The following is a 13,910-nucleotide window of genomic DNA, read 5'->3' as shown; positions in this document are numbered from 1 at the left end:
TTTGAAATATATATTTTATTTTTTTTTATTTTTATTTTTGTCCCTGAGGCCGCTGGTGCAGTTGTCGTTCGCAGTACGGTTTCAATTTGGAGTCGTTCACAACCTCACGCACCTGTTTTCCATCCAACGTTGTCAATCGGATGGCCCCGTTGGCCTCGACTTCGCGAATTTGGAAGGGTCCTAGCTATCTCACCTTAAACTTCCCTGGTTTGATCTCGTTTTTCCTGTTGTATTTCAAAACTAGCTGTCTCGAGGTGAATCTTACCCATTTTAGGTGTTTGTCGTGCCATACTTTTCTTTTGGCTTGTGCGGCCTTCGTGGCCCACTGCGCCACCTTTTGACACTCATCCAGTTTGTTCAAGTTGTAAAGCCTCTCCCGCAGGCTTTCCATGTCTCAGAGTCTATTTTCAATTGCTATTCAAAGACTCGGTACCATAAATTCGATAGGCACCACAGCTTCATGACCGTACATCAGTTGAAATGGAGTTTGACCGGTGGTCACCTTGTAAGTCGTTCTGTAGGCCCATAATACGAAGGGTAACTTCTCTTCCCAGTCTTCCTTTTCTACTCCGTAGGACTTGTAGATTACCGACACCAATATTTTATTCGTGGCCTCGGCCTACCCATTCGCACGTGGGTAGTACGGGCTCGATAATGAGTGGAAAATCTTAAACTCTGTGGTCAACAGCCGTATGACATGGTTCACAAAGTGGCCCCCTCGATCACTGGTCAACTGAATAGGTATGCCATATCGTGTAATAAATTAATAATTTGTTCATAGATAAATTTAGTCGCGCTTACTGCAGAGTTATCCGAGAGAGCCCTTGCCTCCACCCACTTAGTCAAGTACTCTGTCGTGACCACAATGTAACGGCACCGTCGTGTACGGCTAGCCTTAAGAGGCCCTACAAAGTCGAGTCCCCATCGTTCGAAGAGTTCTTGTGCATGTGAGGGGTTGAGGGGCATGAAGTCCCGCTTCAAAGGTTTGCCCGCCCGTTGGCAAGTGTCGCACCCCACGACCCACTCCCTGGCGTCGTTATGTACGATTGGCCACCACAGCCCTGCCAACAACACCTTGCGGGCCGTAGTGTCTAGGCCCATATGTCCAAGTGCGGGTCCTTCATGTGCCTCCCTCAATACACTGGGGACTTCTTCCTCCATGACAACACCTTAGTACCTGGTCTGGCCCCATTTTGTAGAGTAAGCCATTGATCAGTGAAAAGGTCCTGCTCCTTAGTACTAGCTTCCTCCGCTCCCCTGGGGGCATATCCTCGGGGAATTGGGACGTCAACAGGTACTCTCCAATCTTCTTGTACCACGAAGGGAGTATGGCTATTTGGAACAAGTGCGCATCTAGGAAATCATCATTTACTCCCTCCGAAGTTCCCCCGACTTGATCCGGGACAGCTGATCGGCTATGACATGGCTTCGCTCCGGTCTTTACCACAATTGTAAATGTGAACTCTTGTAGTAGCAATAGCCAACGGCTTATCCTCCCTTGGATAATAGGCTTGTTTACCAAGCACATTAGTGCCTGGTGGTCTATGTAAAATGTGAATGGTGTAGCGAGTAGGTAATGTCAGAATTTTTGTACGGCGTAGACCATGCCGAGGGCTTCGCGTTCTGTGGTACTATAGTTCTTTTCAACCTTGGAGAGCAACCTGCTCGCAAAATAAATCGGATGGTCCAACCCGTGTCCTCCTACCTGGGCTAATGTAGCCCCGATGGCATAATTTGAAGCGTCTACGTGAACGTGGAATTCCTTATCCCAATCCGGATATGCCAGTATGGGTGCTCCCATCAACCTCGTTTTCAGCTCTTCAAATGCATCTCTCTGAGGCTTCGTCCATATGTATGGCTCCCCTTTTCATGTCAATCTATCCAACGGGTGGGACACCCCAGCGAAGTTCTTGATGAACCTCCTGTAGTACCCTACATGACCAAGATTTTACCCCCATGACGTCTGTAGGAGCTTCCATTTCCACTATGACCCGAATCTTGTCAGGGTCCGTTTTCAATCCTTCTTTGCACACAATGTGTCCAAGCAATCTTCCCTGTGGTACTATGAATCTACATTTCTTCGGATTAAGGGCCAACCATGCCCTTCGACATCTCTCCAAGCACTCCCCGAGGGCCTTTAGGTGGATGTCCTGTCCGCTGTAGATAGACCAATCGTCCAGGAAGGCTTTGAAGTTCCCTTCGGACATCTTGTCGAAGATGTGCAAGATGATGCGCTGAAAGGTCGTGGGTGCATTACATAGGCCGAAGGGCATTCGGTTGTATGCATACACACCGTCCTCCACCACGAAGGTCGTTTTCAACTTATCTTCCTCCGCGATGGATATCTGGTTGTACCCAAAGAACCGATCCATGAAGGAATAGATTTCATGTCCAACCACTTCCTCGAGGATGCTGTCGGTGAAGGGTATGGGTAACAGGTCTTTAATAGTGACATCGTTCAAACACCGAAAGTCTACACAGATCCGGATCTGATTGGCCTCTTTCTTGAGGGAAATCACAATGGGAGACACCCATTCGCTTGTCTGCACTTTGAAGATTATGCCTGCTTCCAACATCCGCTCAATTTCGTCATTCACCCGTGCAGCATAATTTTTGTTCATACGGTAAGGCCACTTCCTTACCGGTTGGGCACCCAGTACCAATGTTATGCGGTGTACACATAGCTCTGGGGCACGCCCTTCAGGTCCTTGTACGTCCATGCAAAAACATCCTTGTATTCAAGGAAAATTTTGAAGGCTGCAGCCTTCAGCACTGGATTCCAGTCATCTCCGACAAGGATGATCTTGGGGTCACTCATCACCCCAAGATTTGTCTCCTTCAGATTGGCTTCCTGATATTTAATACTCACCCTTCGGGAAGTGGTGTGCGGGCGTGTCATTCACAGAGGCTTCCCCTTCCTTGTACTCTCCATATTTTGGGGGAAATATATCTGGTTCTTCCTCGATACTCAATACATTGCACAAGGGTGTAAATGATTCATAATCTCCCATTTGCCAGTGGAAGAGGCCATTCAAGGAGTCCCCGTCATCCCCCAAGCATGCTTCCAGTTCTAACACCCCTCCTTCATTGGGCTCCATGCCGCGTCCGTCTCCACCCTCCCCCAACTGGTCTCCCTCAGATTCCGAGTCGGAGGAGGATGCTAACTCCTCACTCACCATCTGCGTACGGAGATCGATCACGTACTTCCTCCCCATGTTTTCCAAGGAAAGAGTATTCCGCTTCCAGTTATGGTTTGCTTTTGCTACAATGAGCCACCCACGCCCGAGAATGGCGTCATACCCTTTCTGCTTCAGTGGAATCACTGCAAAATCCAGCACGAATGGCCGCGTGCCAATCATCACCCGCTAGCCCATGAGGGTACCAAGGGGTTTAATCCCGTGTTGATCTACCCCTAGTAGGTTGAACGTGGGAGGCCACAACGTAGGCTTTCCCAATTTTTTCCATGTTGCTTCTGGGAGCACATTTACTCCTGACCCTCCGTCCACAATAGTGTCCGTCAAGGTAGTCCCAAGGATGCCCATTTCTACCACCGCCGATTGGCGTCCGCTGTTGACTACTAACAACATGGAGTCGACCGTGGGGCTTACGACCTCCCTCGTTTTCACTTGTGTGGGTATGGAGTTTAAGATAGTTGTTTTCAACTACGGCATGGTTTCAAGGAGGTCTTGAATCTTCACGGGTACCTCCAATTGCAATATTTGTCGTAAGATTCTCTCTTCTCCCCTCGTCTGTGACAGGCTTGCAGCCTCGTGGCTATTTTGTCCTTGTGCGGCCATTTCCTTTGTGATCTCGTCTCTTGCTTCCCGCACTCTCTCGGTCTCCGTGCGAGGATCTGGGTATACAACCTTTTTGGCATGTGCCCTTGTGATTGCCAACACTTCTGCCTTCGTAGGTTCTATGTTCAAAAGGTTTACTCCTTCCTTCGGGCAATTTGCGTCCTCATGGTCGCCTGGCCCACACCATCGACAGAGGTGCTGAGGGGTGGCTTCCTTCGTGCAATCCCGAGCGAAGTGCCCCCACTGATTGCATGCCCTACATTGGATCATTGGTCGGCCCTTGGCGTCATACTGGACACGGCTTCGGTTATTGTTATTGTTATTGTTGTTATTCCTTCCGCCGCCGCGTCTGTTGTCCCAATAACCTCCAAATGATGTCGTTGTGTTGGTTTGTTGGGTAGTACCCGCTGGTGCGGATGTTGTGGCCTGCTCAGTGAACAGCACTTGCGTACTTCGAATCTTCATATTGTATGGGCACTCCTTGATGGAGTGTCCCATTACTTGGCAAATTTCGCAAAAGGCCTTCTTCAGGCACATACCTTTCGTATGTCCTTCCTCCTGGCACTCCGTGCACCACACATCTCCTTCGGTCCGGCTCGTAGAGCCTTTCATCACTTTAAATTCCCTCATCATACGCTCCATGTCCCTCTGCAGAGCCGTCACTTTCTTTTTCGACCCCTCGTTATCACTCTCATCAGAGGAAGAATCATTTTCCTTAGAGGACTTCCCCTTTTTCTTGGACGTTTTTTATTCACTTTCTAAGTCCATAGCCCTATTGTATGCGTCGTCGTATGATGAAGGAGGGACTATTTTCATTTTCTTCTTCAAACTGGGTTTTAGGCCTTCTACGAACCACCTCTTCTTGAGTCTGTCGATCGGCTGACTCTCCATTTTCCCAATTAGCTCCTTTAGATGCCTTCCGTAGGCACAAACTGATTCCTTTTGTCCCTGTTTCGTACTATATATCTCTATCACTATTTCATTATCATCTCGGAGTAGGCGGAACTCCTTCTCGAAGGCTTTCGGCAGCGTGTCCCATGTGGCCACTATAGTTTTGTCAATATCCGAGTACCAATCGATGGCGACTCCCAGTAATGTTGTTGGGAATTCCGTCGTCCATTCGTCCTGGTCCGTGACACCATTGGCCGCCCATATGGTTTCGCAAGTTCTGCAGTGCCTGACGGGATCCTCCTTCTCGTCGCCCGTGAATTTTGGCAGCTTCTGCCTATTGGCCATTGATGGGGGTCGTGTCCCCGGAGGTGGTTGTGTCTGTCATGCACCCGCGCCACTCCCTCCTGCGCCGATGGTGTTTCCTGCTTGAGTGACTGGGGGTATGGTGTTTTGTCTGTCGTGTGTCTGCGACTCCTCCGCACCTACGGTCGTACAGTTCCCCGCACCTTCATTCTCACCCGCGCCCGTTGCTGGCTCCCTTTGATGATCCTCACTACACGGCATAAGGGATAAGTTCCTGAACTGATCCCGGGTCTCTTCGACTAGATTCCTTCGTAGTCTTGTTTCCTCCAAAAACTCTTCCTGGCTTCTCACCCTACGGTGTTCTGGCGATAGATTCCTTCGTAGCCTTGTTTCCCCCAAAAACTCTTCGTGGCTTCTCACCCTACAGTGTTCTGGCGACGCGTAGAAATTTTCCTCGGCTTCTGCACCCTCTGTGACACCACCTTGGTTCCCTTCGAGCAACCCTTCGACAAGTCGTCCTTCAGCAAGTTGCCTCAACCTCCGTCTACGTTCTACTTGTTGTTCCATAATCAAGGCCCTCTGTGCGGCCTCCCACTCCTCTGTTTGTGCTTTCTTATTTCTATCTTTGTTTAATAGGTTGGGCATTAATTCCCGTACATCCCCATAAATAGCAACACATGAAAATATAACACTTCTTTATTAATTCATCCCGTCGGATACAATTTGTGTCAATAGTACGACACCATTATTATAGTATAGAGTGCTCTTTATTCCTCCTAGAGGTTCAATGTTCAATTTCCCCTTGGCCTCGTGCCATCACGCTCCGCTTCCCAGCGACGACTGTTTTCTTCGTACTGTTGGAGGACTTGTTGGCGTCACTCCTCACGAGCAATCTCCTCCAGGCGAGTTCGTTGTGCCAATGATGCCTGTGCAAGCAACCGGAGGAGGTGGTTCATCAACCGATTCGCTGCGGGGCTAACCTCCAGTGCACTCCACACTGCACTCGTTGGGACGTCAACCTCCGTGGCCTCCCTTCGGACATAGGTCTCGATTGCCACCTGAAGCAGGATTGAGAATTCCCTCGTTGTAGTGTCTTCTCCATCGTAGAGCTCTACTTGCGCGTCGGCAGCCTCTGGGTTAATCTCACCAACGGGTAGGCCCATCGTGTCCGTGCGCCATTCACTCCATCCTTTCTCGAGTATGTCTAGGCAACAGCGCCAAATGTTTGCCACATACGGGTAAACGATTAAATGCAAAAAAAAAATGCACAGAACATAATTGAAAGATATTAAAGAACCAGTTTTTGTATTAATTCAACAGTCCATGTACATCATGTGCTTATAACATTACACCCCAATACGACTATGATGATCCTACTTCAAGGGAAAGGTATGCAATATATAATACCCGAAGGGGTGCGAACAACCGTCGCGTCCAACTGCCCTTCGGGACGACTAACTAACTGACTGTCGTAACTCATTATTACCGACGACAACATAAACATAATATGACAACATAACATAATGATTATTCCCGGCAACACTAATAAGAGACAAAATAGTATCATTCAAGACCTACATCAACATCCTCCAGCATGCAAAGCCAGCCAGAAACAACTAGCAACAAACATATGAATTGTTAATTGACTCCAAGACAACATGATGTTGTTTCAGACCATCACCAAGATGCTACCAAATCCAAAATCCAACCATATTATATTCATTGGTCACATTCCTTGCATTCAAAGCATTGTTGAAAGTACGATAGATTGCTTAAAGAAAACAACCCCAAAAGATTCACTCCATATTACCTACAACACATTGATAAATCAAATGTAATCATGTTAAAAAATCCTCCTTTGTTGCAAGGGAACTTACAACAATAATGCAAGCGATCTCTTTGTTGCAAGTGCATTTGCAGCATGTGTCCAACTATAGAACCAAACCCAATTGAAACATCCAAAACAATTTTCGAATTGCACAACTTGTTAAAAATATCCTACCAATCCTCCCCTTTTCACAACCATGGCACCTTGTTGAGTTCATCTGCCTATCTTCCTTCATTGCAAACCACTTCAAACATTTAGTAGGCCTACTAAGGTTAATCCTTGACACCTCTTGCACAAACCAACATTACCCCTACATCCCAGCGATCACACACTCCCAACTTCTATTGCTATTTTTGAAGTTGAAATATACCAATTGAAGACAAATTAAAACAATCTCTCAAGTAGACATGACCCCTTTTCCTATCCTCTCATAACTTTTGACCTAAACATGTCTACATAGTCGAATCAAATCCAATTTTTGCCAGCATCATTAGGATTTAAAAAAAATATGACAACCATCTGCCACAAATTTCAGATCTATGCAACCAAGACACGTTATCTCATGTGTTTAGGGTCAATAATGCATTTTCCTATGCATTTGGCACTGCAAAATATACCGATAGGACACCTATGACAATAGCATAGTTTGCAAGGTCATTGTCACAATTTCCCACATAACAACTACAACATCTAGGTTGGGACAATTGGACTCCTTGATCAATAGTGCAATTCTCAAGGTCATTAGCACAATTTCCAATATGGCTTATACAATTTCCCAAGACATGAACGTGACTTCTAGACCAAGACCATCTACTACAAAATTTCACATAAAAATGTTTTCTTCAACTTTCTTCTACACTCTACCTTCATCAACCAGCAAATCATGGACACATTGATGGAATATTTGTCATTGATGTCAAAGGCTTGTGAATTTTGGTTGAGCTGCCTGTGTGCCTGGTTGGTTGAGCTGCCTTTGTGCCTGGTTGGTTGAGCAGTTTGAACTGCTTGGTTACCTGCATGAGGTGCTTTTATGCTTGGGTGTTAGTTGAGCAGCCTGTGTGTGTGCTTACTTGTCCACAAGTCAGCTAATATGTCAGACTCTTATGCCATGTCAGCCTCTTATGCCATATCATCAGATTTATGAGAATTATGGGACCCGATTCCTTCCTAAGTTTTGGCAACATATTAATTATTCAACAAATTCTTATTGGAGTTGTGCATTGAATCCTGGCAACGTTTTTTAAAAATAAATGATGCGATGCCAAGTAGAGAGCTAGTCATTCAAGTAGATGCTATTTTCTCTTATTTGGTATTAAAGTTCGATGCTCTATCTTTATTTTATGCAGTGATGGCTCCTTTATGAGTTGGGAGAGTGTCTTTGAATCAATTTAATTTTTAACGGATGTCGTCATTCTTATTTTAGCTGGCGTTCAAGTCTATGTTTAATGAATATGACTATTTTGGGGTCGCTGTCTCTCTTATCCTCTTATCCATTTCTCCTTGCACGATATTGAGTCATTATCGCGGTGGCTATGATTTGTGTATCAGGTGAAGTTGATGTGAATCATAGTTTTGCCTGGCATCGTTTTTGAGCCTTTTAGCATCAGAAATTTTATTTTCAAGCAGGGTCGTGCAAATGGAAGTTTTTAAAAGACATGTTCTTTTGATATATGTTTTCTAAAGAAAGTCTTATCTCAGCATGATGGAATAAAAAATGTTTTGTTTCAGCAGAGTTCATGCTTAATAAAAGCACAGAGGTCATGGAATACAAGAAAATACTTTTGAATCTTTTTTAAAAATTTCAGTTACTTGCAAATACGAATAGGCTGTTCGTTTTTTGTGGAGAATTAGTTGCCAGATATGATACAGTGGTATATATGTTTTGGAGTCTTTTTGTGTGGAGGTAGTGAGATATATTCAAAAACACAAACTTGAAATTCCTTTTTGGAATGTGTTTCAGCATGTTTTTTTTTTTAAAACAAACTAAGGTGTTTAGTATTTTTGTGGAGCATTCATCTGAGTGGAATACATATTCTGTTTATTTCTCTAATCGCAAATGTGTAAAAGCCGTGAGCTGGGAGACAGGAGTATTTGAGCAGAGCTGCGAGCTGTAAATCTGTGTGGAGGCTTAACAGTTTTCTTCAAGCTGGGTTGAATCGATACTTCTTTTGGTTAAAAATATTGTATGAAATATTCTGCTAATTCTTGTTTGGACGGGAGTGAAGGAGTGTGTTATGAGCTTTTAATATAAGCTGGCAGTGATGTCGTGATTGAAGATGATAACCTTTAGCAGTTCAGTTTTGACAAACTTTTGAGTTGGTGCTTGTTGTTTTTTTGTGTAACTTGGATAGGAAAATAAAAAGGATTCGGATTGCCTTAAGGGATCATCCGAATCCTTGTAGGACTGGGCCCTTCTTCATTAAGGAGGCGTGTTAATAGGGCTGGGCCCTATCTCCATCTAATGTATTTATGTAAAAGGGCACATAGGGCTGGGTCCTATCTATGTGCACAAATTAGGATAGGGCTGGGCCCTTTCTCTTCCACACGCCAAGCAAGGTCAAACGTGTGAGATTGTGGCATCTACCTTAGAGCCCAAGATAGGGCTGAACCTAAATAAATCGTGGAGTGAGATATAGGGCCGAACCTATTTTGCACATATAACGTGTGAAAAGTACAAAGACTTTAGCGCCAAAAGGTGCCTTATTGGGCCAACCCAATAAGGCACCAATCCTCATATATAAAAGCTAAATAGAATGCATCTCGATACAATTATCAGATATGTGAATCAGATCTGCAATAACAGTGCGAAATATATCTGCTCTCCTTTGGTGTGAAGATACCTGATCTATGGATGCGACTCTGCTCTGATTGATGCGAACTTAAGTCTATTGTTCATGCTGAAGAAGGCACGGTTATGCTGATTACAAAAAAGTCATTTGAAGCTGAAGATATCTGCACATGTATTCAGCCTGAGATAAGTGCTGTAAGACTGAAATTTTATTCATAATGAATAATCAGATCTGAGGATCTGTTGTTGCTGGGTTTTTCCTCCAAGAGGGAGGTTTTCCCAGGGTAGACTTGTGTTGTGTGCCCTTTCTATTTGTGTGCTTTGATTCTTGTGACTCTGCATTATTATTTCCTGCTCATCATTGTTAATCTGATCACAAAAACTAACAGTGCTCTGGTTGAGGTTGGTGCCTTGGTTGCCTTGAGTTGGAGCTCTTTGTATGAGTTGTAGCTCACTTATGTAATTGGGTTGGTGCCCATATTTTGAATGAACAAATTTGTGCCGTGGTTTTTTACCTGAAAGGATTTTCCACGAGAAAATCTTGTGTTCTCGTTTCTGTGTTTTTCTTCATTTGCTATTCCTCTGTTTTAAGTGGTTTCATGAGTTTTTAAAATTTTAAAAGAGTTGAAAATTTCCAAATACTGATTCACCCCCCCCCCACCTCTCAGTATTTGCTGTGTGCTTCTCATACATCTTTCTAACCTTTTCTTCTTTCATTTAGTGGCTCTAATCCTATTTCAATTCCCAACTATAGTTACTTGTTTTACTTAAATTAGATCTAAAATTATTTACTTTGATGTTATCTCAAGGACTAATCAAGTTTACAAAAGAAAACAACGCATGGTAATTGAAAATAACAAACTTAAAACCTAGAGGCCTTACATTCTATTTACTCATCCGTACCTCCTTTGCTCATCAAAGCTCAAAAACTAAAAACCAAAATGGAATTACATTAAACATTGGAGAGACAAAATTGCAAAACAAGCTCCATGTGTAAGCCAAGAAATTGTGAAATTCTATAAGATTATTTGGTGTAGGCATTCTTGGATGACACAGATTTTGGCCACATCCACATTGCTCCCTATGCATCCATAATGCATTCTATAACTGTATCTCCAGCATGGAGAATTAATATCTGTCCAAGTTGGTGTAGAGCTTCTACTATTGTAAAGTGTGAAACACCTATTGGATGTGGCACGTGTTCATCCAATGTCTTGTTGAAAAATATTAGATTATGATCAAGGTAGACAACAATAAATAAGTTGATGAATGACATAAGAAAGTCATTCATCATCCACATGAAAGTTGTTCGAGCATTGGTCAATGCGAAGGGCATAACCAGCCATTCAAATAGACATTCCATAGCTTTGAAGGTTGTCTTCCAATAATCTGCAAGTTAAACAATAATATGGTGATAACCTAGCTTAAGATCAATTTTGTTAACAACTTGGCACCATGAACCTAGTCCAAGAGATCCTCTATTTGAGGGAGTAGGTTTTGGTTCTTCATTGTGAACTTGTTAAGTGCTTTGTTATCAATGTACAATGACCACACACTGTCCATCTTGGCACAAATAGAATTGCCCTATCGCAACTTTAAGAGTTGGAACTAACGTGTCCCTCGTCCACAACTTCTTGGATTTCTCACCTAGTCTCTTCATGCGCAAATGACAATTTATGATATAGGAATGCATTAGGAAATGTAGCCCTAGTATCAAATCAATTGTAAACTTTACCACACAAGGCTAAGTCATTGCATTTGGTGACTATGAGAGATTCTTGTACTTCTCTAGCATGTCATTCAACTATTGTGATTTGGTGACTATAAGAGATTCTTGTACTTCTCTAGCATGTCATTCAACTATTGTGACTATGTTAAGGGATTTACAATATGAGTTTGAGCAACAAAGTCAATCTTAATCTCAGATATAGCCATAAGAAGGATAAACTTTCTACTGATAAAAGCTTCTTGCATTGCTTAGCACTAGTGAGAGATTACTTGGTGACTACTTCTAGTATGCAATATCTATACTCGTTATCATTTATGATAGCATTCCTAGGATAGACCTTGAGGTTGCATGTCAAGGAAACAAATATAGTTAACAAAGTAAACCATCATGGACCTCTAATGATGTGATGTCGTAAAGGATTGCATCTTGAAATGGCTTGATAAGAATCCAGCTTCAACTAAGAAGACCAAACCTTACATACATTAACCAAGAAACTAAGATGACATAAGAGAATATCACTCACCTTCTGCAAAACTGATTTAAAAGTCCACAATCAGATGTCATGATGAATATGAGGAGCATTACTCGCTGGAAATGGTACTGTCATTTCAATCAAAAAAGAAATGTCGTAGTTAAATGAAGTGATCTGTTATCAGAACTCTAAGCTCTACAAAGGGAAAACCTCTTACAGCGCTGTCTGCAGTTAATAAATTCTCAGAAATAATCAGAATTACGATGCTACTACTGTTCTCTAAACTGATATATGAACAGTTCCTTGTGTTGAATTGGCTTGAGATCTTTATTTAAAAAGATATTGTACAGTCACTCATAAGGCCTCGGTGCATATTTCCCTCGTTCTAATTATGTTTTAAGTACTGCAAGTCACATGAATAATCGCCATTTATGAAGCTCATATAGATATATCAAAGCCCCGATAGAAGTGATCAAACCTGTTAGAAAAATTATCTTAGTCATGAAGTCAGCTGGGTATATTCTAGATACAAGGTCAGGATCAATCAATACAAATGAATGGGGAATACTTGTGACAGCTTGAGCCAAAACAGTGATTTGGAAAAAAAATAAACTGTCGAAAAATTGGAAAAAGTATATTAATTCAAGGGTAATCAATCTATGAAAGCTATTGTAAATAGTCAAGGAAATTAGCATTTTCATCCATCCATGTATATTTGTGAGGTCATTAGTACATGTAGCTGCACTTTTGTCAAAGGTTGATGAGCCCACTTTATTATTTATTTTAGATATGTGAGGGACACATTGGTAACCTTCATAAACCACACTAAATCGATGCCAAGCACAATTCTTGCTAAAAATTAAGAGCTATAAAAATATCCCAATAACCTGCGAACTTCAAAATTTCAGTATTTTTTGAACCGTTTACATGAAACACCTATTCTTTGTTATACTTTCGACAAAAATATCCAAAATCAAGAAGAAAGACTCAGGCCGCGCGCAACGTTTAAATTGATACGCCGAACAGTCTGCTTGCTAAAATACAAAACAGAACACAAAGCTTAGGGTTTTCCAAAGAACATTAAAATTGAGATTTGGTGTTTTCAAAAGCATGGAAGTTTCAGGGTTTAGAATTTAGAATTTAATTCTATGCAAGAACCAACAGTGTAGGGATTTCACCACTTGAGGATGTTATCATCTATGCGGAGAAATTTACAACTTTGATGTGAAAAGAGAAGAGGATACGTATGTGATGTTACTTGAAAGCGCTGGTGGCCTGGTTGAAGTGTGGCTCCCATATGGCCAATATGTTGGTGTAAAGGGTTCCCCAGAGAATGGCTTCAAAAGGCTCCGTGCCAGAGTGTGGGACGCCAGGATCGCCTTGATAGCCTGGTCCAAATATCTTATCCATTGCAATGCCGATTCCCTAATGCCTGCACTGTCCACAACAAAAATAAAGGGTTTTATAAGAATTCTGTAGGAGGCCCCGTATCTTTTATATATGACCAGTTTCTCTTTAATTCAGATAATTATCATTATTTTTTAAAATTATCATTCTATTTTCCTCTTTCTAGTTATTAATTAATAAGTTATTTATGGTTGAAGATGATATGCATTAGATTTCTATGGAGTGAATCTATTCAGGGAATATGTCTAGTGGTGAAGTTTGTATATTGACCCGTTTATGGGTTTTCCAGGGTTAATCCTGTGACCAGTTCTTCTAAAATCGATGTAGTGACATGGTCAAAACCTGAGAGGGTTTGGGTGAAGATTAATTTTGATGGGGCCTCAAAAGGGAATCTAGGCATTTCAGGTGTGGGGTGTGTGACATGTGATAATGAGGGGAAGATCTTCTTCATAGGAGCTAGAAGATTACAAGACGGAACCAACAACGAGGCGGAGGCTCAGGCAGCGTTGTTAGCGACTGACTTGGCAATGAACATGAAGGCATCGAAAGTCCACTTGGACGGGGATTCCCAGATTGTGATCAATGCCCTTATCAAAGGTGACACCCCATGTTGGAAATTAAATAAGTTCATACATATTATTTGTGCAAAACTAAAGTCCTTCCAAGACTTTTGTATTTCCCATGTTAAACGAGGT

General features: G+C 42.6%; 1 protein-coding gene across 1 annotated transcript in view; it reads right to left on the bottom strand.

The window, feature by feature from the left end:
* The window catches only part of LOC131072697 (uncharacterized), a 41,924-nt gene extending 28,644 nt beyond the window's left edge, over positions 1–13,280 (bottom strand). Inside the window, exon 1 of the mRNA XM_058008934.2 lies at positions 13,067–13,280. Within this exon, the coding sequence (XP_057864917.1) occupies positions 13,067–13,218 (152 nt within the window). The 5' untranslated portion in view covers positions 13,219–13,280. The remainder of the gene's footprint in view (positions 1–13,066) is intronic.
* Positions 13,281–13,910: the final 630 nt, after the last annotated feature.

Source organism: Cryptomeria japonica, chromosome 5 (genome assembly GCF_030272615.1).
Source record: "Cryptomeria japonica chromosome 5, Sugi_1.0, whole genome shotgun sequence".
Lineage (NCBI taxonomy): Eukaryota > Viridiplantae > Streptophyta > Pinopsida > Cupressales > Cupressaceae > Cryptomeria > Cryptomeria japonica.
The sequence above is the reverse complement of the archived record's forward strand: the minus strand, read 5'-3'. Positions and strand labels throughout refer to the sequence as shown.